This window comes from Kogia breviceps, chromosome 9 (assembly GCF_026419965.1).
Source record: "Kogia breviceps isolate mKogBre1 chromosome 9, mKogBre1 haplotype 1, whole genome shotgun sequence".
NCBI classification, from domain to species: Eukaryota; Metazoa; Chordata; class Mammalia; order Artiodactyla; family Physeteridae; genus Kogia; species Kogia breviceps.
In genome coordinates this window covers 68,203,833-68,226,232 of record NC_081318.1, presented here as the reverse complement: position 1 = coordinate 68,226,232, position 22,400 = coordinate 68,203,833, and the positions used below count along the sequence as shown (strand labels likewise).

Genomic DNA, 22,400 nt, shown 5'->3' with positions numbered 1-22,400 from the left:
AAATGCTTTCTGAAAACTCATACTCTACTAAAATATAATTATCCCTTTTTTCAATATCTTATGTTGGTTACTAGTTTCCCCCAGATTTTTTATAATACTGTTTTTAAGGATCCATGTAATAATCCCTCTCCCTCACCCCTTCTCTCCTTTCTCTTGCACTGGAGAGAAAAACAATTGACAATGAATTATGGACTAGATAAAAACTAAAAGTTTTGAAGATCTCATTTTATAACTTGACCTAGACAATACATTAATGGCCAAACTTTATTTCTTCCCCTACCCCAGCTTTATTGAAGTATAACTATATTTCTTAAACTTTAAACTTAAGCAGGTAAGTTATTTAACCCTGAAATTTCTGTTGTCCTTAAAATTCATCATTATTTCCCAATAACTATCAAAATTGTCCATTACTTGTTTTTATTTCAGTATATGCCTCTGCAAATTTTTCTAAGAATCACGCTGCAGCTACTTCTCTGTACCTTTTTGATGATGTCCACTAAGTTATTTTTTCAAAGATGAACCTTAAGTTTCTAAATTTCAGGCAACAGAGTGCCAGAACGTCAGCTTATGTCCAGGGAGACGATTAGGGATCTTGATATTTAAAATGGACAATTTGGAAATCATTTTTCCCATCCTTTGCCAGTCTCTTCATATATTCCACATGTGTAGAGAATGATTTTTTTAAAGTCTTTTTCCCTGTCATTTCCTCTGTTATTTCAATTACCTTATTGTGGTAGTATTGTGGGCAAGATGAAGCATTTCTGATATGTTCTTTTTATTAAAAATTTAATTATTTGGGGGAACTATCCCAGGAATTTTCTACCATTGTGATATTGTCTTCGCCAATTCGATTACTTTTCAGATAATAGAACTGAGAACAGGCTTTAGAGACTTTTCTATTTCTATTCTGTCATTGAACAGAAAAAGAAACTAAAGAAACTGACATGCTGAGAAAATAAAATGTCTCAATCATTTTATGAAAGAAAGCACGAGAAATGAGGTTTTAGGGCTCTCAGCCAGTGTTTTTCCCAGGGCACCAAATTTAGGATTTTGAAGACTTCTTTATCCTTGTGATTGTGGTTTTTGAAGGTGATGGATGAGAGGATCCACTGGAATGAAAGAAGTGAATATTAGAATTTCTATTTATAGTCATTTTATCCCATCTTTCTTTGAAAAGAAACCTCTTTTTATATGTCTTAGAATATACAAATAATAATTTAAAGTGAAAAAATTGTAAAGGTAAATATAATGGGGGGAATAACTGCTATGATATATTTTCAAACAAAGTTTAGAAAATACTGCCATAGAAGTGGACCTAATATCAATAGTGACAATAACAAATCAGTAGCATCAACTAAACTACTGATATTTTTTGAGCACTTTCATGTATGAAACCCTGTAATAATGTAATTCCAACATTATTTTAATTTAATTATTCCAACAACCCTTGTAAGATCATCTACGTTTTTCAGGTGAAGGTACTAAGGCAGAGAGGCATTAAATAACTTGTTCAATGAATGGACTTTAACATAGTTCTGTGATTGACCTCTTTTTAGTAAAACATTTTTATTTTATATTTAACCTCAATATTGTGAAGATAATTTGACCTGAAGATTTAGAAATACATATATATAGATAGATAGATAGATAGATAGATAGATAGATAGATAGATAGATAGATATAAAACCAACCTTTAATAGATATGTTCATGAAAAACTGTATAGGTCTAAGTTCTATGAATGAATTCAGGGACTATATTGCTCACCAGTGAGTTATGTCAACAATGAAGTGCCTGGCATAAAATAAGAGTGATAAATATTCATGTAGTGGATACAACCCAATGGGGACTGAGTCAATGTAATTTTTTATACATATATTCACCTTTGAACTAGGCGCCATGCTATTTTTTCTTATGGATACCACACCTAGCACTAAATAAATAATCTTTTTACATTTTTCTAAAAATACATATTTCAAGAAACACCACCACTCGGAATTATTTATTTACTGTAGAATTTTTGAGAAAAATATTTTCCATTATATTACCCAGGATACCCCTGCAGTAGCATCTGTGTAAGAAACAATTGTTTTAACAATTTTAGATATGAAAAGGAAATTTAATTTAACATGAGAGATCAAAACAGAGGACCATTAGAAACTATTACTTTTTCCATACTTTTGTCATAAATAAGGAGTTAAAAAGGACACTTTAGGACACTAAAAGATATAGTTCAGAAGGCTGGCATGATGAAAACTCATCAGGAACATCAAACTCTCCCATGTTCTTACAGGATGAGATGCATAATGGAACTATCAATACTCCAAACAATGATCAATCTGTAATTGTACTTACCCACTAAAATCCTACTCTACTTTGTAGGAGAATTATGTTTTCCCAGCAATAATTATATATTCACAGTTTTAAAAGCATCATTTTAACTATGACCATCCATGATACAGAGCTGGCATTTATAAAATCTCACATGTTCCAAATTCTACTTATAATTTTTGTCTCCTTATCTGTCACTGTGTTTTCACTTTTTATTTATTGAATCTTTTTAGCATGAAAATTAACACACTTTTATAATCTATCTTATATCTTGATAAAGCTTTAAATTTAAAAAATTGAATCAATATTCACCATAATCTTGTGAAAATTAGAGACACTATTATTCCAATTTTATAGAGGCAGGAACTGAAATTCTAAGTAATCTCTGAGGTAAAATAATTTGTGTTGAGTTGGGACAACCTAATCTTCTTCTTCCTTTTCCAGAGTTCTTCTGGTTAGACTAAGGTCACTTTATCTCCCAAGTTAATTGTAATGTGTATGTGGTTTATCATTCTTAGCCTTCACTAATTTACCAATGATATTCAGATTTCCTGGCAGTAGCTTAATTTTTGGATTAGCAATTGATCACTTTGTCCAAAACTATTTTTCTAGTACAATTTGAAAAACATTCCCTCTGTTGCTTTTTTTCAGTAGCATTTGTTCTTTGAAAGAGTCTAATTAAAATCCATATCAAAGAATATATACTGGGTCTTGGAGGAAAGAAAATTATGGCAAAAATAATAGATATATTGAAGAGAATTGGCCTGGCCAAAGGTCACTTTTGTGAATTATTGAGATAAAAATAAATGAGAATCTTAAGGTAAAAAATTGAATTCAATTCTGTTCTTTGGGAGAGGAACATCACTTTGTTGTACAGAAAATTGAATAGTCACCTAGAAATATAGATTACTGAAGCTCCAACTCATTTCTTACAATGTTCAAATATATTTTTGATCTAATATGTAAAATATAGAAACCATTAAAAAATAATAAACCTGTATATGTACCTATAGGCATGAGTGAGTCACTTAAATCTTTCAGTTTTCAACTCTCAGATCCGAAGTGTGGATATATATATGTATATATATATGTATATATATATATATGTATATATATATAATATATGGAAAATTCATCTTAATTAAAATGTAAATGAACATCTTCTCTAGGTTTATAGACCTGATATTAATATAAAGAGGACCTTATGTAATATTTCATTAATATACTTTATAGGAAATTTTACATATATTAAAAGTTTAAAATAGTATTTTTGAATATATGTGAATGAAAAGGAAAATGTGCTGTAAAGCAAATGGATAATGCAACATCTGATTGTTTTTTGCCTGGGTTGTGGGAAAAATGAGAAATCAAGTGAATTAAGTACGCATTTTGACCTTGCTGTTTCATAAAGGAACGTTGACCCCGTAATGTGGAAATTTCACATCTTTACAATTTTCTCTGTATAGATTGGGCTCTTTCCTAGAAGCTCATGTTATCATGTTTCCTTTAATAATCTTTGCTTTCATAATTAAAGCCCTTATTATTTTTACCCTCATCATCAGTGTCGTCATTATCACTATTTGGAGCAAAGGAGATGTAGGGCTTTTGAACAGGCTCACACCTTTTTAATAGCTTTAAAAGCTAGAAAATATGCTCTTTGAATGTTTGTAGTGTTTATGTAATCAGTACCTACATTGCCAAGGCTTATTGAAAACAGCTGGGTGCCTGCTGCCTGCCTCACCCTTTGTTGGAACTGTTGCCAGAACAGGTAGTCAGAAATGGAAAGTAAGGGAAAATTCAGACATCTGGGGTGTCTTCTCAGGAAAGCAGCTGTGGCTTCCTTAGGAAGCAGTCATTGTTTCCCATCAGCCAAGACTCTGTATACCCTTGGGTCCAGTTCTGGCACGGCTGGCCTAGGAGGATGCAGTTTATGACTTAGGACTTACGCGAGAAACCATTTGGGCAGTCCCATCTCTGGCAGAACATTGAGAGAAATCCCCCAAGCTGCAAGCCATATGTGAGCTGTTGGCCTTCTATTTAGCCTACTCTGGGAGGTTCCCATTTACTGGGGCTCTGATCATTCCTTTGACACAAGCAAAAACAATACAAAAGGATCTTTTCAAAACATATCTTTCCAAGATATACTGGCCTGTTTTAAAAACCAGACATGACTATTATTTCTGTAAACATGGCATTTTTTCCCCCAAAATGAACTCATTTTTAAGAGACTTGTTTTGTTTCCTAGATAGAAGGCAAGGCAAGTACAAGGAATTTTTTTTAACAGCAGGGTAAAAGTCCTGGATTAGCAGTCTTGAATGGTATTCTGCATGCGTAAATATATTCTCTTCCAGATATAAATTTTTGTACATCAAGTATTAAAAGTTGTTATTCATGTGACAAGACCTGGGCTGTTGATTTATGTCAGAGAGATGCCAAGAGCATTGCTATGTAGGACACCCTGAGAATCAGCATGGTATTGTGGTAGGATTATCTGGCAGGAACTGCCACTCATTTACCAGGAGAATGGCATTTTGATGGATTAGAACAGAACAATTTTCTTGATAATTTTTGTTGAAACAAAGCTCTGGTTTTAGAATGTAAATGCTTTACATTTTAGTCATCAGAAAAAGGGCATTAGAAAGGTATGATACTTTGAATTATAGATTAAATATAATGTTTTTTATCATTTGAGGGTTCTGTTAGGACACTTAAGAACCATGATTAATCCAGCAACATTTTATTCAAAAATCTTCATTTTCAAAACATACTGGATATGAGGCAAACAATTTTATGCCAATGTTAGGCATACTCAGGAAAACTAAATAAAATTTTATTTCTAGTAGCCAGAACTTGTTGGCAGAAATATAAAAGCAAAAATTATAATAGCAATTAATTTTGAAATTCACTGAACTATCTTACACTTAAAAAGAAAGTGAAGTCATAGTACACAGGGCAAGGAGTCAGGTTATTTTTAATGTTTTACCTATTGCTAACTTTAATACATAAAAATGTCTCAGCACAGAGTCAAACTAGGTAATGTTCATTGGGCCCCTTGTTATTTTTCCTACTCTTGTTTTATTCTTGACTTTATAAAAACTAAAACAGACTATCCTTAAAATTTTTCATTGCCCTGATTTTTTTTCCTTCTCACATTCATAAAAAGTAAAGAATGTGAGGCTCCATGATAAGTATAAGAGGAAGATTATGAGTGTAAAAAGACTCTTTCCATAAAATATATATCTCCTAAGATATTTTTCCCAAAAGAATGGTCAACATTGACCCAAACATTCATTCTCACAAGTGATATTTGGACCTTTATTAATTTGACCTTATTATAACTCTCTCTCCATGTCTTCATAATGTTTTCTCTCCTGTAGTTCAAGAAAAATTTCTAAAATCTTATCATTAAGAACTTGGACAATTAGAAAAATACAAAGTTAGGCTTCAGTTTTGACAAGGCACATATTCTGGTCATACTTTGTATATAAATCATGCCTTATCAACTTTGGTTGTCTCTCTAATTTTTCTCTATGTGGTAAGTTGGGCATTTCTTTGTACCTGTCCTTTTGACAAACTTCAACTAACAACAACAACAAAACTAACCTGGAAAAAACTGAGAAAAAGGAAGGCTGGATATTGAGAGTATATGTATTAAAATATTTAGAAAATTTCCAGGAAATCAGTATAAATCGAAGATGTATCATTGCATATAAGGAAAGGCAAGAATGTAGTAAGTAATCCAAGGTAATTTAAAAATCCATGTTACTGGATAGTCGTACCCATAGAATAAGGGTTGGTAATACTGGAAATATTTAAAGTAATATATCTAAAAAAACACTTTATTCATAACTTTGAATTCAGAGAGGAAAAATCCGCAGATGTTTTTGAGAAATGTAGCATCTATTTTCACTTTATGCTAATTATAGTTTATTCGGTTTCCACTAGATGGGTTTGTATGCACAGTAGCTAATTCATGCCAACTGTCTTCAAGTATATCCTCTGAATTGTAGGTGGGTTTTAGAGACCTCTAAGTGATCTCTAATCTTCTTACTAATACTATGGTTTTCAAATGTCATTGTGGTATCTCAAAGGTGATCTGGGTGAACAATGGGATATTCTATAGGAGTACTGCGGAAAAGGATAAACATTTTCTTGAGCAATTTAGACTTGAAGAAGTGAATAACTTATTGTACATAATAGAAGGTAATCAACTCTGGGGAACTGAAGAAATGGTTGCAATAAAGATTCTGCATTTGTTATCTAGATTAACTTAGTGCTTTAGTGCTTCTTTGTCACTGAAATTATATGGGTCCTTTGACCCCACTGAGTAGTAAAATAATGAAATACCTGATTTTTCTGGTTTCGGAGTTCAGCTGAATTATTTTAAAACTCTGTTCTAATGTTTCTTTTGTGTTTATTTTCTTTTTAAAAAACATTATTGTGGTATGCTTAGTGTATTCTCTCGTTTAAACATTAATTTCAGAAGATGTTTAATGGTTGAGGAAAACACATTCTTTTCAAATGAGCCACTGTTAGTACATGGACATTCATGTGAACTTTCTTTTCATGTTTTTCCATAGTTAAGAACATAAATATATATTTTTAAACTAATGTAAAATTATAATGTTTGATTTAAAGTCTAAATAGAAATGAATTATTACTGAATCTTTATAAGAACACATATTTAACATAGCTATGATTATATCTGCTCTTGAATATGGTATAGAAATAAGCACAGAGAACACAGGACTTCCAAGTAATAGTAGTAGTTTCTGGAAATATTTCTCTTAAGCCCTTTGTTCATTTGTCTGCATATAACTCAGTATTTTGATCATATATAGAATATACTGGAAGTAAAATCAATAATTCTCAATTTGTTATGAGTTGGAATTTGTCAAATTCTGTTCTTGCAAAACTCTAGGGGAAAAAATTATTGTTAACTAATATATTCCAATGTTCTCATTTCAGAAGGACCTTCAATACATGTGGCTTCAATTTCTACTCTAGTTCTGTTTGTGTTTATTTCTTCTCTTGCATTAATAGGAAATAGAGATATTTTGTAGCAATTCAGGTCTCATCTCTGCTTAAATTCTTATCTGTACAGCAGACAGTAGTCATGTTTAAAAAACAAATTATAATGTTCAAAATTATAGAGGACACCTACAAGATGGCAGAGGAGTAAGACGTGGATATCACCTTTCTCCCCACAAATATATCAGAAATACATCTACATGTGGAAAAACTCCTACAGAACACCTGCTGAATGCTAGCAGGAGACCTCAGACTTCCCAAAAGAGCCATGTGGCTGACAGGATCTTGGTGCTCTGGCCGGTGTCAGGCCTGTGCCTCTGAGGTACGAGAGCCGAGTTCAGGATATTGGTACACCAGAGACCTCCCAGCTCCACATAACATGAAATGGCGAAAGCTCTCCCAGATATCTCCATTTCAACGCTAAGACCCAGCTCCATTCAACAACCAGCAAGCTACAGTGCTGGACACCCTATGCCAAACAACTAGCAAGACAGGAAAACAACCACACCCATTAGCAGAGAGGGGTCTAAAATCATACTAAGGTCACAGACACCCCAAAACACACCACAGAACATGGTCCTGCCCACCAGAAAGACAAGATCTAGCTTCATCCAGCAGAACACAGGCACTAGTCCCCTCCACCAGGAAGCCTACACAACCCACTGAATCAACCTTTGCCACTGGGGGCAGACACCAAAAAGAAAGGGAACTATGAACATGCAGCCTGCGAAAAGGAGACCCCAAACACAGTAAGTTAAACAAAATGAGAAGACAGAGAAACACACAGCAGATGAAGGACCAAGGTAAAAACCCACCAGACCAAACAAATGAAGAGGAAATAGGCAGTTTACCTGAAAAAGAATTCAGAGTAATGATAGTAAAGATGATCCAAAGTCTTGGAAATAGAATGGAGGAAATATAAGAAATGTTTAAGAAGGACCTAGAAGAACTAAAGGGCAAACAAACAATGATGAACAACACAAAAAAATGAAATGAAAAATTCTCTAGAAGGAATCAAAAGAAGAATAACTGAGGCAGAAGAACGGATAAGTGACCTGGAAGATAAAAGAATGGAAATAACTACTGCAAAGCAGAATAGAGAAAAAAGAATGAAAAGAATTGAGGACAGTCTCAGAGACCTCTGGGACAACATTAAATGCACCAACATTTGAATGATAGGGTTCCCAGAAGAAGAGGAGAAAAAGAAAGGGACTGAGAAAATATTTGAAGAGATTATAGTTGAAAACTTCCCTAATATGGGAAAAGAAATAGTTAATCAAGTCCATGAAACACAGAGCGTCCCATCAAGAATAAATCCAAGGAGAAACACACCAAGACACATATTAATCAAACTATCAAAAATTAAATAAAAAGAAAATATATTAAAAGCAGCAAGGAAAAAACAACAAATAAAATACAAAGTAATTCCCATGAGGTTAACAGCTGATCGTTCAGCAGAAACACTACAAGCCAGAAGGGAGGGAAAGGACATATTTAAAGTGATGAAAGGGAAAAACCTACAACCAAGAGTACCCAGCAAGGATCTCATTCAGGTTCGATGGAGAAATTAAAACCTTTACAGACAAGCAAAAACTAAGAGAATTCAGCATCACCAGAGCAGCTTTACAACAAATGCTAAACAAACTTCTCTAGGCAGGAAATACAAGAGAAATAAAAAGACCTACAAAAACATACCCTAAACAATTAAGAAAATGGTAATAGGAACATACATGTTGAGAATTACCTTAAATTTAAATGGATTAAATGCTCCAACCAAAAGACATACACTGGTTGAATGGATACAAAAACAAGACCCGTATATATGCTGTCTACAAGAGACCCACTTCAGACTTAGGGACACATACAGACTGAAAGTGAGGGGATGGAAAAGATATTCTGTGCAAATCGAAATCAAAAGAAAGCAGGAGTAGCAATTCTCATATCAGAAAAAAAAAATAGACTTTAAAATAAAGACTTATTATAAGGGACAAAGAAGGACACTACATAATGATCAAGGGATCAATCCAAGAAGAAGATATAACAATTGTACGTTTTTATGCACTAGGAGCACCTCAATACATAAGGCAAATGCTAACAGCCATAAAAGGGGAAATCAACAGTAAGACAACCATAATAGGGAACTTTAACACCCCACTTTCACCAATGGACAGATCATCCAAAATGAAAATAAGTAAGGAAACACAAGCTTTAAATGATACATTAAACAAGATGGACTTAACTGATATTTATAGGACATTCCATCCCAAAACAACAGAATACACAGTTTTCCCAAGTGCTCATGGAACATTCTCCAGGATAGATCACATCTTGGGTCACAAATGAAGCCTTGGTAAATTTAAGGAAATTGAAATCGTATCAAGTACCTTTTCCGACCACAACGCTATGAGACTAGATATCAATTACAGGAAAAAAAATCTGTAAAAATTACAAACACAAGGAGGCTAAACAATACACTACTAAATAACCAAGGGAGCACTGAAGGAATCAAAGAGGAAATCAAAAAATACCTAGAAAAAAATGGCAATGAAAACAGGATGACCCAAAACCTATGGGATACAGCAAAAGCAGTTCTAAGAGGGAAGTTTATAGTGATACAATCCTACCTCAAGAAACAAGAAACATCTCAAAAAAATAACCTAACCTTACACCAATTGGAAAAAGAAGAACAAAAAAGCACCCAAAGTTAGCAAAAAGAAAGAAATCATAAGGATGAGATCAGAAATAAATGAAAAAGAAATGAAGGAAACGATAGCAAAGATCAATAAAAGTAAAAGCTGATTCTTTGAGAAGATAAACAAAACTGATAAACCATTAGCCAGACTCATCAAGAAAAAAAGGGAGAAGACTCAAATCAACAGAATTAGAAATGAAAAAGGAGAAGTAACACCTGACACTGCAGAAAATCAAAGGATCATGAGAGATTAGCAGAAGCAACTATATGCCTATAAAATGGACAACCTGGAAGAAATGGACAAATTGTTAGAAAAGCACAGCCTTCTGAGACTGAACCAGGAAGAAGGAGAAAATATAAACAGACCAATCACAAGCACTGAAATTGAGACTGTGATTAAAAATCTTCCAACAAACAAAAAGCCCAGGACAAGATGGCTTCACAGGCGAATTCTATCAAACATTTAGAGAAGAGCTAACACCTATCCTTCTCAAACACTAGGAAAATATAGCAGAGGGAGGAACACTCTCAAACTCATTCTATGAGGCCACCCTCACCCTGATACCAAAACCAGACAAAGATGTCACAAAGAAAGAAAACTACAGGCCAATAACACTAATGGACATAGATGCAAAAATGCTCAACAAAATACTAGCAAACAGAATCCAACAGCACATTAAAGGGATCATACACCATGATTAAGTGGGATTTATCCTAGGAATGCAAGGATTCTCCAATGTATGCAAATCAATCAGTGTGATGAACCATATTAAGAAATTGAAACAGAAATACCATATGATCATCTCAATAGATGCAGAAACAGCTTTTGATAAAATTCAACACCATTTATGATAAAAACCCTCCAGAAAGTAGGTATAGAGGGAACTTACCTCAACATAATAAAGGCCATATGTGACAAACCCACAGCCAGCATCGTTCTCAATGGTGAAAAACTGAAACCATTTCCTCTAAGATCATGAACAAGACAAGATTGTCCACTGTCACCACTGTTATTCAACATAGTTTTGGAAGTTTTAGCCACAGCAATCAGAGAAGAAAAAGAAATAAAAGGAATCCAAATCAGAAAAGAAGTAAATCTGTCACTATTTGCAGGTGACATGATGCTATACGTAGAGAACCCTAAAGATGCTACCAGAAAACTTCTAGAGCTAATCAATGAATTGGGTAAATTAGCGGGATACAAAATTAATGCACAGAAATTGCCTGAATTCCTACACAGTAATGATGAAAAATGTGGAACAGCAATTAATGAAACACACCCATTTCCCATTGCAAACAAGTGTAAAATACATAGGTATAAACCTACCTAAGGAGACAAAAGACCTGTATGCAGAAAACTATAAGACAGTGATGAAAGAAATTAAAGATGATAAAATCAGATGGAGAGAAATACTACATTCTTGGGTTGGAAGAATCAACATTGTGAAAATGACTCTACTACCCAAAGCAATCTACAGATTCAATGCAATCCGTATCAAACTACCAATGGCATTTTTCACAGAACTGGAACAAAAATTTTCGCAATTTGAATGGAAACACAACAGACCCCGAATAGCAAAAACAATCTTGAGAAAGAAAAACAGAGCTGGAGGAATCAGGCTCCTGGACTTCAGACTATACTACAAAGCTACGGTAATCAAGACAGTATGGTACTGACACAAAAACAGAAATATAGATCAATGGAACAGCATAGAAAGGCCAGAGATAAACCCACGCACCTATGGTCAACTAATCTATGACAAAGGAGGAAAGGATATACAATGGAGAAAAGACAGCCTCTTCATTAAGTGGTGCTGGGAAAACTGGACAGCTACATGTAAAGGAATGCAGTCAGAACACTCCCTTACACCATACACAAAAATAGACTCAAAATGGATTAAAGAGCTAAATGTAAGGCCAGACACTATAAAACTCTTAGAGGAAAACAGGCAGAATACTCTATGACATAAATCACAGCAAGATCCTTTTTGACCCACCGCCTAGAGAAATGGAAATAAAAACAAGAATAAACAAATGGGACCTAATGAAACTTAAAAGCTTTTGCACAGCAAAGGAAACCATAAACGGGATGAAAAGATAACTTTCAGAATGGGAGAAAATATTTGCAAGTCAAGTAACTGACAAAGGATTAATCTCCAAAATTTACAAGCAGCTCATGCAGCTCACTATCAAAAAATCAAACAACCCAATCCAAAAATGGGAAGAAGACCTAAATAGACATTTCTCCAAAGAAGATATACAGATTGCCAGCAAAGACATGAAAGGATGCGCAACATCATTAATCATTAGAGGAATGCAAATCAAAACTGCAATGAGGTATCACCTCACACCAGTCAGAATGGCCATCATCAAAAAATCTACAAACAATAAATGCTGGAGAGGGAGTGGTGAAAAGGGAATCCTCTTGCACTGTTGCTGGGAGTGTAAATTGATATAGCCACTATGGAGAATAGTATGGAGATTTCTTAAAAAACTAGCAATAGAACTACCATACGACCCAGTAATCTCACTACTGGGCATATACACTGAGAAAACCATAATTTGAAAAGAGTCATGTACCACAATGTTCATTGCAGCACTATTTATAACAGCCAGGACATGGAAGCAACCTAAATGTCCATTGACAGATGAATGGATAAAGAAACTGTGGCACATATATACAATGGAATATTACTCAGCCCTAAAAAGAAATGAAATTGAGTTATTTGTAGTGAGGTGGATGGACCTGGAGTCTGTCATGCAGCGTGAAGTGAGTCAGAGGGAGAAAAGCAAATACCATATGGTAACACATATATTCTGAACCATTCAGAAAATGGTCTGAAGAACCTAGGAGCAGGACAGGAATAGAGACACAGACATAGAGAATGTACTTGAGGACACGGGGAGGGGGAAGGGTAAGCTGGAAGAAAGTGAGAGAGTGGCATGGACTTATATACACTACCAAATATAAAATAGATAGCTAGTGGGAAGCAGCTGCATAGCACAGGGAGATCAGCTCGGTGCTTTGTGACCACCTAGAGGCGTGGGATAGGGAGTGTGGGAGGGAGATACAAGAAGGAGGACATATGGGGCTGTGTGTATATGTGTGGCTGATTCACTTTTTTATAAAGCAGAAGCTAGCACAGCATTGTGAAGCAATTGTACTCTAATAGAGATGTTAAAAAAATAAATAAATAAATAAGACATCTCCCCCTCAAAAAAAAAAAAAATAGTGGATTATATTACACTAAGGCTGTCAGTAGTCAAGGAAATCATTTTTTCACCCTTAATATTCAAATGATGTAAGAGGAGCTATATGTACCTTATACCTATAACTATTTTATACTGACACCATTAATGCACATCAAACATTTTGACATTATAAAACTCTTTATCATATAAAATATTACTGTCACTTGATTGAATAGATTTTTATTTTTGTCCTCCTTCATCTTTTTTTTTCACAATAATTATATGAGTCAAATACTTGTCTGATAAAAAAAAGAAAGTTGTGAGAAGAGAAGAAAAAAATGTTTGAAACAGGGTCCAGTTAAGAAAACAGAAAGCACTCTAGGTATTTCAAACAATGGGATGTTAATACAAGGAACTGGTTTCAAAGGCATTGGAAGGGGTGGAAGAGCAAATGGAAGGAGTTGGGACTGGAGGACCAAAAGGGATGAATCAGTGAGACCCAGAGATCAGAAGATGTGGGTGCGCTGCCACTCAGCTCACAAGCTGGTGCTGGCTGTGGTGAGACACTACTGCAGTTGGTTTCCAGATCCATTGAAGAGGCACTACCTTGAGCACAGCTGGAACTTCTGAGAGCAGTGCTGCCTATGCCCAGGCTGCTGCCATCCAGATCACCTCCCCTCAATTGTCATTACAGCTTCATCAATAACTGCCCCCAAGGACCAGAGCCCGAAGCAGAAAGCTGCCCTCTTCCTCCTGCCTCCTGCTCTCTACCACAATTCTGCTACCTTCTGTTTTCTGGTTGCTCTTTCTTGTCCTTTGGGCTCCATTTCATCCTTGTCATCAGGACCACTGTGTCCCTGCCTGTCCTCGCTAAACACACTGCTCCCTGGCTGACCTCATCACAGCACCATTTCTTTTTTTTTTTTTTTTTTTTAATTTTTGTTGGGGTGTGATTGATTTACAATATTGTGTTAGTTTCAGGTGTACAGCAGGGTGAATCAGCTATACATATACATATACCCACTCTTTTTCTTTTTTTCTTTTTGATTTTTTTCCATATAGGCCATTATGGAGTATTGAGTAGAGTTCCCTGTGTTACATGGCAGGTTCTTATTTGTTGTCTGTTTTATATATGGCAGTGTGTATATGTCAATCCCAGTCTCCCATTTATCCCTCCCCCCCTTTATAACCTGGTAACCATAAGTTTGTTTTCTACATCCTTGACTCTACTTCTGTTTTGTAAATAAGTTCATTTGTACCATTTTTTTTTTTAGATTCCACATATAAGCAATATCATGTGATATTTGTCTTTCTGTGTCTGGCTTGCTTCACTCAGTATGACAGTCGCTAGGTCCTTCCATGTTGTTGTAAATGCACAATGCCATTTCTAATGGCAAAAACATGATTCTGAAATGACTCAAGTGTTCAACAGTACAGCATTGGATAAATATAGGTTATTCTTTAGATGGAATACTATGCACCATTTGGTGAAAACTGCACTGTACAACTGTTGACATTGAGAGACATTTATGGAATTGCTTAGTTAATAAACCATGTTATAATATTACATGTAAAAAATATATATTTAACAAACAATTGGTTTTCTTCAAATAATTCAGTAAAAACTTCTGTACATTTAACGTGTTTCCCTTAAAACAAATTGCTGCTGTTGTGGTTGTTACACTTGTGTTAAATAGCCAGTTAACTGATATTTTATGAACCTGATCAATGTCAGAGAAGGAATTTTTAAATAAAAATATACTTTTCAGTTTATAGATGGGGTATGATTTATTAGTGATACAAAATAGGTACATTTATTCCAGGAGAATTTTAGGAAATCAATGTGGAGGTATAAATTTTGTTCAAAATGTACACAGTGGAGTACAAGCCTACCTTGGAGATACTGCGGATTTGGTTCCAGACCACCATAGTAAAGAAATATTACAATAAAGTGAGTTACACAAATATTCTGGTTCCCCACTGCATATAAGTTATGTTTATACTATATTGTAGTCTATTAAGTGTACAATAGCATTATGTCTAAAAAATTTTTACATACCTTAATTAAAAAATACTTTATTGCTAAAAGTGCTATCATCTAAGCCTTCAGTGAGTTATGGTAGTACCATCAAAGATCACAGATCACCATAACAAATATAATAATAATAAAGTTTGAAATTTGTGAGAATTACCAAAATGTGACAGAGAGATAGGAAGTGAGCAAGTGTAGTTGGAGAAATGGCATCTATAAACTTGCTTCATACAAGTTTGGTACAGACAATACTGTACTGACTTCAGACTATATTACAAAGCTACAGTCTTCAAAACAGTATGGTACTAGGCAGAATGAGACATACAGATCAACGGAACAGAATAGAAAGCCCAAAAATCAACCCATGCACTTATGGTCAATCTACAGCAAAGGAAGCAAGACTATACAGTGGAGAAAGACAGTTTCTTCAACAAGTGGTGCTACAAAGATTAGACAGCTACATGTAAAAGAATGAAATTAGAACAGTCTCTAACACCATATACAAAAATAAAATAAAAATGGATTAAAGACATAAATGTAAGACCAGATACTATAAAACTCATAAAGGAAAACATGGGCAGAACAGTCTGTGACATAAATCACAGCAATATTTTTTTGGATCCATTTCCTCGAGTAGTGGAAACAAACCAAAAAAATAAATAGGAACTAATTAAACTTAAAAGTTTTTGCACAGCAAATAGAGTCCATAAACAAAACGAAAAGACAACCTATGGAGTGGGAGAAAATATTTGCAAACGATGTGACTGACAAGGGATTAATTTCCAAAATATACAAGCAGCTCATATAGCTTAATATCAAAAAACAAACAACCCAATCAAAAAATGGGCAGAAAGCCTAAATAGACATTTCTCCAAAGAAGACATAGAGATGGCCAACAGGCACATGAAAAGATGCTTAACATCGCTCATTATTAGAGAAATGCAAATCAAAACTAGAATGAGGTATTACTTCACACCAGTGAGAATGGCCATCGTTTAAAAGTCTACAAATAAGAAATGCTGGAGAGGATGTGGAGAAAAGGGAACCCTCCTGCACTGTTGGTGGGAATGTAACTTCATGCAGCCACTATGGAGAACAGTATGGAGGTTCTTTAAAAAACTGAAAATAGATTTACCATATGATCCAGCAATCCCACTCTCAGGCAAATATCTGGAGTAAACTCTAATTTGAAAAGATACATGCACCCCAGTGTTCACAGAAGCACCATTTCCAACAGCCAAGATGTGGAAGCAACCTAAATGTCCACTGACACGTTAATAGGTAAAGGAGGTGTGATACATATATATACAATTCAGTGTTACTCTGCCATGAAAAAGAGTTAAATAATACCATTTGCAGCAACATGGATGGACCTAAAGATTATCATATTAAGTGAAGTAAGCCAGAGAAAGGCAAATATCATATGATATCACTTATATGTGGAATCTAAAAAGATGACACAAATGAACTTATTTATGAAACAGAAATAGACTCACAGACATAGAAACCAAACTTATGGTTACCAAAGGGGGGGATAGCAGGGGAGGGGTGAGAGATAAATTAGGAGTTTGGGATTAACATATACACACTACTCTATGTAAAATAGATAACCAACAAGGACCAACTGTATAGCCCAGGGAACTATACTCAATATCTTGTAATAACCTATAATGGAAAAGAATCTGAAAAAGCATAGATATATATGTATATATGTATGTATAACTGAATCACTTTGCTGTACCCCTGAAACTAATACAACATTGTAAATTAGCTATTTCAATTTTATAAAGTTAAAAAAAAAAAAAACGGATTAGATGCCTGATTTGCTCCATTTTTAATAAAGGCTCTAAAAACACAGACCTAACAGGGAGAGGCAGTAGAATGACACGTCAGTTCCCGCTGACATTTTATTATGGATTAATGGCTCAGATTAGCCACCTGCCAATTGGTGAACTTTGGGAAAAGGGGCGGAGAAAATGTGGAGAGCATCTGTACAGGCCAAAGTTCAGGCATCAGAGTGGAGGGCCCTGGGAAGTCAAGGAAATAGCCTGAAGACAAGGGCCACTAATGATGTGTTACACAGGGAGGGCTTGACACCAAGAGTGAACTTCCTCTGTTTCATATTTTGAATCCAGCTGTTAAAATCATGGGACTTGCCCAGACCTAGAATAAAATAAGTGTTCATTGAGTTTGTACATATCTGGAAGCATCATATCTACAGATTCAGGAAGAATATTGCAAATAAAAAGTGTTGTGGTTGCCATGTGGTCTAACACTGGCCTAATTAGTAATTCTCCTGCCTTCATTGTACAAATTGTTGATTGAGAAAGATGTTAATGAGCAATTATCTCAAATGACACTTTTAATCTGATCAGCTATGGCGAACTAAAATGAACAGCCTAATACAAAAATCAGGAGAAAGATTGGACAAGAGAAAATTTAAAATGAAATGACTATAATAATCAAGTGATCATATTGAGTCCATGTTAGGTAGTTTTCCAGCTTAAAATTATATATGAAATGTATGTTTAGATCTGTTATAAGTATATACACACATTCAAAAATATAAAGGCAAATCTGTGTTTTCCTATTTATTTTCTAATAAAACTGGGTGTCTATTTCAGGGTCATGCATATTTTGAGAAGGACATATTCATTGCATTTAATTTCTATGATCTTGTGCCAATCTGGATTTCATTATATATTAAAAAAATCCACTTTATGCTTAAAATATTGATTGTGAACAGGTCTTAGAAACCTAGTAGTTAGTGGCAAAAAAGTACAGTGATTACTAAAAAAGAGAAAATGAATTCACAATTGATGTTCATATTCACTGAACTAACTTCCCAGGATGTGTAGTTTGATTTCCTGGGGGACATTAAGTAAACAAAAAACATCATACAAGCTCTGATATTTAGTAGTTTTGTGATTGCTTGGTAAACCACATAAATTATGAGTTCCCATTGCCTCACCAGTAAACTGGACACCAATTCTCCAAGTTTGCTGTGAGAATAAAACATTATAATCTAGTAAAGTCACCTAAGACAATGTCCAGCCTAAGCAAGGGTTTCACTGTGCATTAATCTTACATGTGAATCTGACCCCTTCGCTTCATTAGCTTTTCTCCTCCTTTTGGAGGGATAATACATAGGGGCCTGAAAAAATAGAAAACCAAAAACAGAGAAACAAAATAAAACTACAAACTGTGCAACATTGTATTTTTTGGTAAGAAGGTAAAAACATTTTAGGTAATATGATAAGATCTTTGTGTTTTAATTAGGGATGAGTCCTTAGGGAAAAAGAACTGGATTTATAGATTCAAAAGTGGAAAGATTTAGTTGGGAAGTGGTGAATTAACAACAAAGGCAGGGACTGAATTATAATCTTTCTCACACTCTTGTTAGATCAGAGGTTCTTAATATTTCAGAGATCCTAGATGAAAGTATGGATAGTCTAGTGGGTGGAGAGTAGGGAGGAGGAGAATTATGACATGCAAAATTTTACACACAGTTGTAGAGGTTTCATTCTCCCTAGACTTCAACCAATGAAATAATCCATGTGACCCTAGACACTAGATTGAAAACCAATAAAAATTTCTGCTGCCAAATATTTTTCAGATGCCAGTGCCTTGCACAGCACAAAGTATCAATTAGTTGCTCAATTAATATTATGGATCCAAATTAAACTATTCACCACGATATCATAGATTTATCATCTCCATCCCACTTGAAAGCTGTCTTCTCAGCTATCCCTGTGCCAACATTAACCCATATTTATATACAAATGTAATTCACTGCACAATCTACTAACTTTCACAAATACTCCCTTATCTTGATATTACTTTGCTTGGCACCACGTGAGAAATCCCATGAGGTCATTTTACTTGAAGTACAGTCAAAGGAAACAAAATCAAAACCAGCCTTTAAGTATATTGCATTTGATTTCTGAGGCAACTCCAGAATGTTAATATTATTCTTGAATCCTGCTTCAAAATAACTTTTGATTATATTTTGGGTATTTTTTTGTTATATTGTGGATGTTATAGGCTGAAAGTAACACATGGATTTGAATAAAATTATCAGATTAGCTAATGTGAAGAATAATGGTTCTCCAGAAAGAACAAGAAGGTTCATATGAAACTGAACAACCTACCCATCTAATCTAAATATCCAGGTTTAAGAGGGTTTTGTTGTTGTTTTTATTTTCATATCCAGGCTTTAATAGCAAATTCATGGCAGTTGAGGGTATTTTCTGTGAATGAATGACTGGCCTCAGTTAATGGCCTTGGCTTCACTTTAGTCCATCACCCCAGAATGTTCCCCATCCCTTCATCTTATTAGTTAACTATGTCTCTTTGTACATTTTAATGGATCTTTCAGCAATTGTGATCTTTCTGGGGAGAGGCAAGTGGTCATATTTTAATCATTTGAAGAAGAAGTTTGCACAGTAAAAATAAATATGGAGAAACCCTTTCACAGCTTTCCCCATATCCCCAGCTGTTTGGACATTTTTCATCATCACTCTAATAACACATAAAATGGAGATCATAAAAGAAATCCTGTAGCTTAATTTTAGTGTATAGGTAAAGGGTAAAGGTTGACTTTGGAAAGCTCTGAGGTGTAAGGACTGTGACCAGTGCCTAGATTTTACCTCAAGAAGAGGAGAAGATGTGTGTTTAGGTCATTTTGGCATTTAGATGACACAACAATGAGAATTTCTGCAACCGGTTAATTCTTCCAGAGGATGGCTGTATTATCATTCTTGCTAGGATCATAAGAAGTCAACAGTTTTGCTTGGTTAAATTTTGGTGATTTATTGGGAATGTGTGGTGTTACTCGAAAGCAAAGGGGTAAACTCAATGAACTCTTATGATTGTTTATTATGATTTAGTATGTCTTCAATTTTAAACAGAATTTTGCAGTTACAGTTTTACACCTGGTAAGATCAAAAGACTAAGTAGTTAAGTCAGCAGTGTTTATACTTTAATTCACGTTGGGTGACGTTCATAATATGGTAGATCACATTGCCTCAGAGAGAAATGATTCCTTAATAGTGTTTTTATTTCGCCTTTTCCAAAGACTTCTTAAACTATATAAATAATAAGATTGTTTAGTACAATACAAACAACATGCAGTGTATCCAAAAGCCAGAAGACAGTTCTGTTTCATTCACTGCCTAATTTACATAGCCGCATCCCTAGAAATGACCCAGATTTTTGAGGATATTTTATTTTAAAAGCCACAGAAACAAAACGTTTTACTCCTACTCTTCACATAACATGTTTTAAGTTGGGGTGGCTAAATTCTATCAGTGAGCAACTGCTAGATTCAATTTGAATAATTTAATTGCTTAAAATATGTATATTCATTTTCCCCTAGAAAGGTATTTCTAACTCAGTGGAACAGGAGTATTGAATCAATTTTAATTATTCTTCCTCTCTGTATTTTATTTCTTCAGATTTTTTTTTCCATCTGCATTGCTTTCTGGGGAGTAAGAAGCATGAAACAACTTGTCTCAGACCCTCAGAAATGACTAAACGTTTGTATACAGCTCTCTTGTTTTAATCATTTGTCCACAACCATAATATATTACTACTGCCTATGGAAGTATAATTATCTTATATAATGATTATATGAACGGTTTCTCTAATGTGAGGTAAATACATTTATCTACTCTTGCTTCCTTTCCGCATTTATTATTCTCTATTAAAATTAAAGTCAGCTGCAGTTACTTTATTGCTAGGGTTAAAAGAAAATGATTTCAAATAGAATGATGTCACATCCACTGGTAACATCTAAGCCAATGAGTATGAGAAGAAACAATAAAACTTCAAAACAGTAAAAAGAATGAAGATTTTATTAGCATTGTTTAGATAACTTTTCATTTGCTGTCTGCTAAAATTGTGCTTGGATACATATTTGTTGTCATAAAAATGTATTACATGAGTTGTCTGCCTAAGGCTAGGTTTACCTTTGAAAGCCATACAACCTAAGGAGTAACATTACAGAAAATGACATCACTGAAATGAAAATCGCCAGAATTCGGCATAATTCATTTATTCCGTAGATTAATTTGTGATACATCTGTCTAATGTGTTTGGTCAGTTTGTTTTGGCACATTGAGGAGTGTGCAGTATTTCTGTGCTATTTTAAATTGTCACAATCATGTTAAAAGACTCTCTAAATAAAATTGCCCAAGCATTGTGTGTATATTATTCATTGGGATTTGTAAAAATCTGCCAAGTATTTCATCAGGAGGGAACTGACAGAGATAAGCATGAAATGGTTCAAAGGGGGAAGGTCTGAAAACAGTTGGAATTTTTTTCTTTCCTTCTTCCAGTATTTCTTAGATGTAAAGTTACAGTTTAAGTAATCAAAGTTATAAGCACTAAAACAGTTAATACTGTCCTTCACTGAGCTTTGCCTATATTCTTTGCCGGTTTAAAGAGACTGATCAGTTGGTTGACTTATTTTTAATATGTGTTTTCTAACCTTTGAACAGAGAAAAGTTGTGGAACTAGTAAAAAGAATCAAACTGCAGGTGTCTGTGTGGACTCATGATGAAAAACTGAAGCATATTTATTTTGCAGACTGGAAAAGCAGAGGAAGATTAAATTTTGCCTGATGGAAAAAATTAACAAATTATATCTCAAGCGTCAGAAGTAGGGAATTGGCTTTGCTTCATTCACCTTTTTTTACTTCTTAATTTAACACAGAGCTAGAGCAAATACTTGAACCCGTAACAGATATTAGTCCCTATTCTCCCTTACCAACAGTTCTTGCTGGGCTTTGCATATTTAGAATCGTATTAAAGCAGGGAAACCTCTGTTGGCTTGAAATTGCTAATTTCATAGCATAAAAACTCTGAATACCTATATTCTACATCCTAAAACCCTTCAGTCTATAGGTTACAGCCTTCAAGAACAGCAAAGAAAAAAGAGCTTCCACAAATCTGTAAGTAGATATTTAATGTGTTAGGACAGTTTTTTGATTTCCCCATGAGTCATGTATAAACATGTATATATGCTTGAATATATATGAATTTATAGGAGTGGTCTAGGAATGAGCTTAATAATGGAAATAAAGAATTCAAAATTGATGAAAGATATTTTTATGCTGAAGTTT

General features: G+C 34.4%; 1 protein-coding gene across 2 annotated transcripts in view; it reads left to right on the top strand.

The window, feature by feature from the left end:
- The window catches only part of AGMO (alkylglycerol monooxygenase), a 339,122-nt gene that overhangs the window by 300,425 nt on the left and 16,297 nt on the right, over positions 1–22,400 (top strand). Inside the window, exon 13 of one of the 2 annotated variants that reach the window (XM_059073960.2) lies at positions 20,734–22,376. The exons of the other annotated variant lie outside the window; for it this stretch is intronic. Coding sequence (XP_058929943.1) covers positions 20,734–20,808 — 75 coding nt within the window. The 3' untranslated portion in view covers positions 20,809–22,376. Of the gene's footprint in view, positions 1–20,733; positions 22,377–22,400 lie in introns of those variants that run through there. 2 annotated transcript variants of the gene reach the window in all.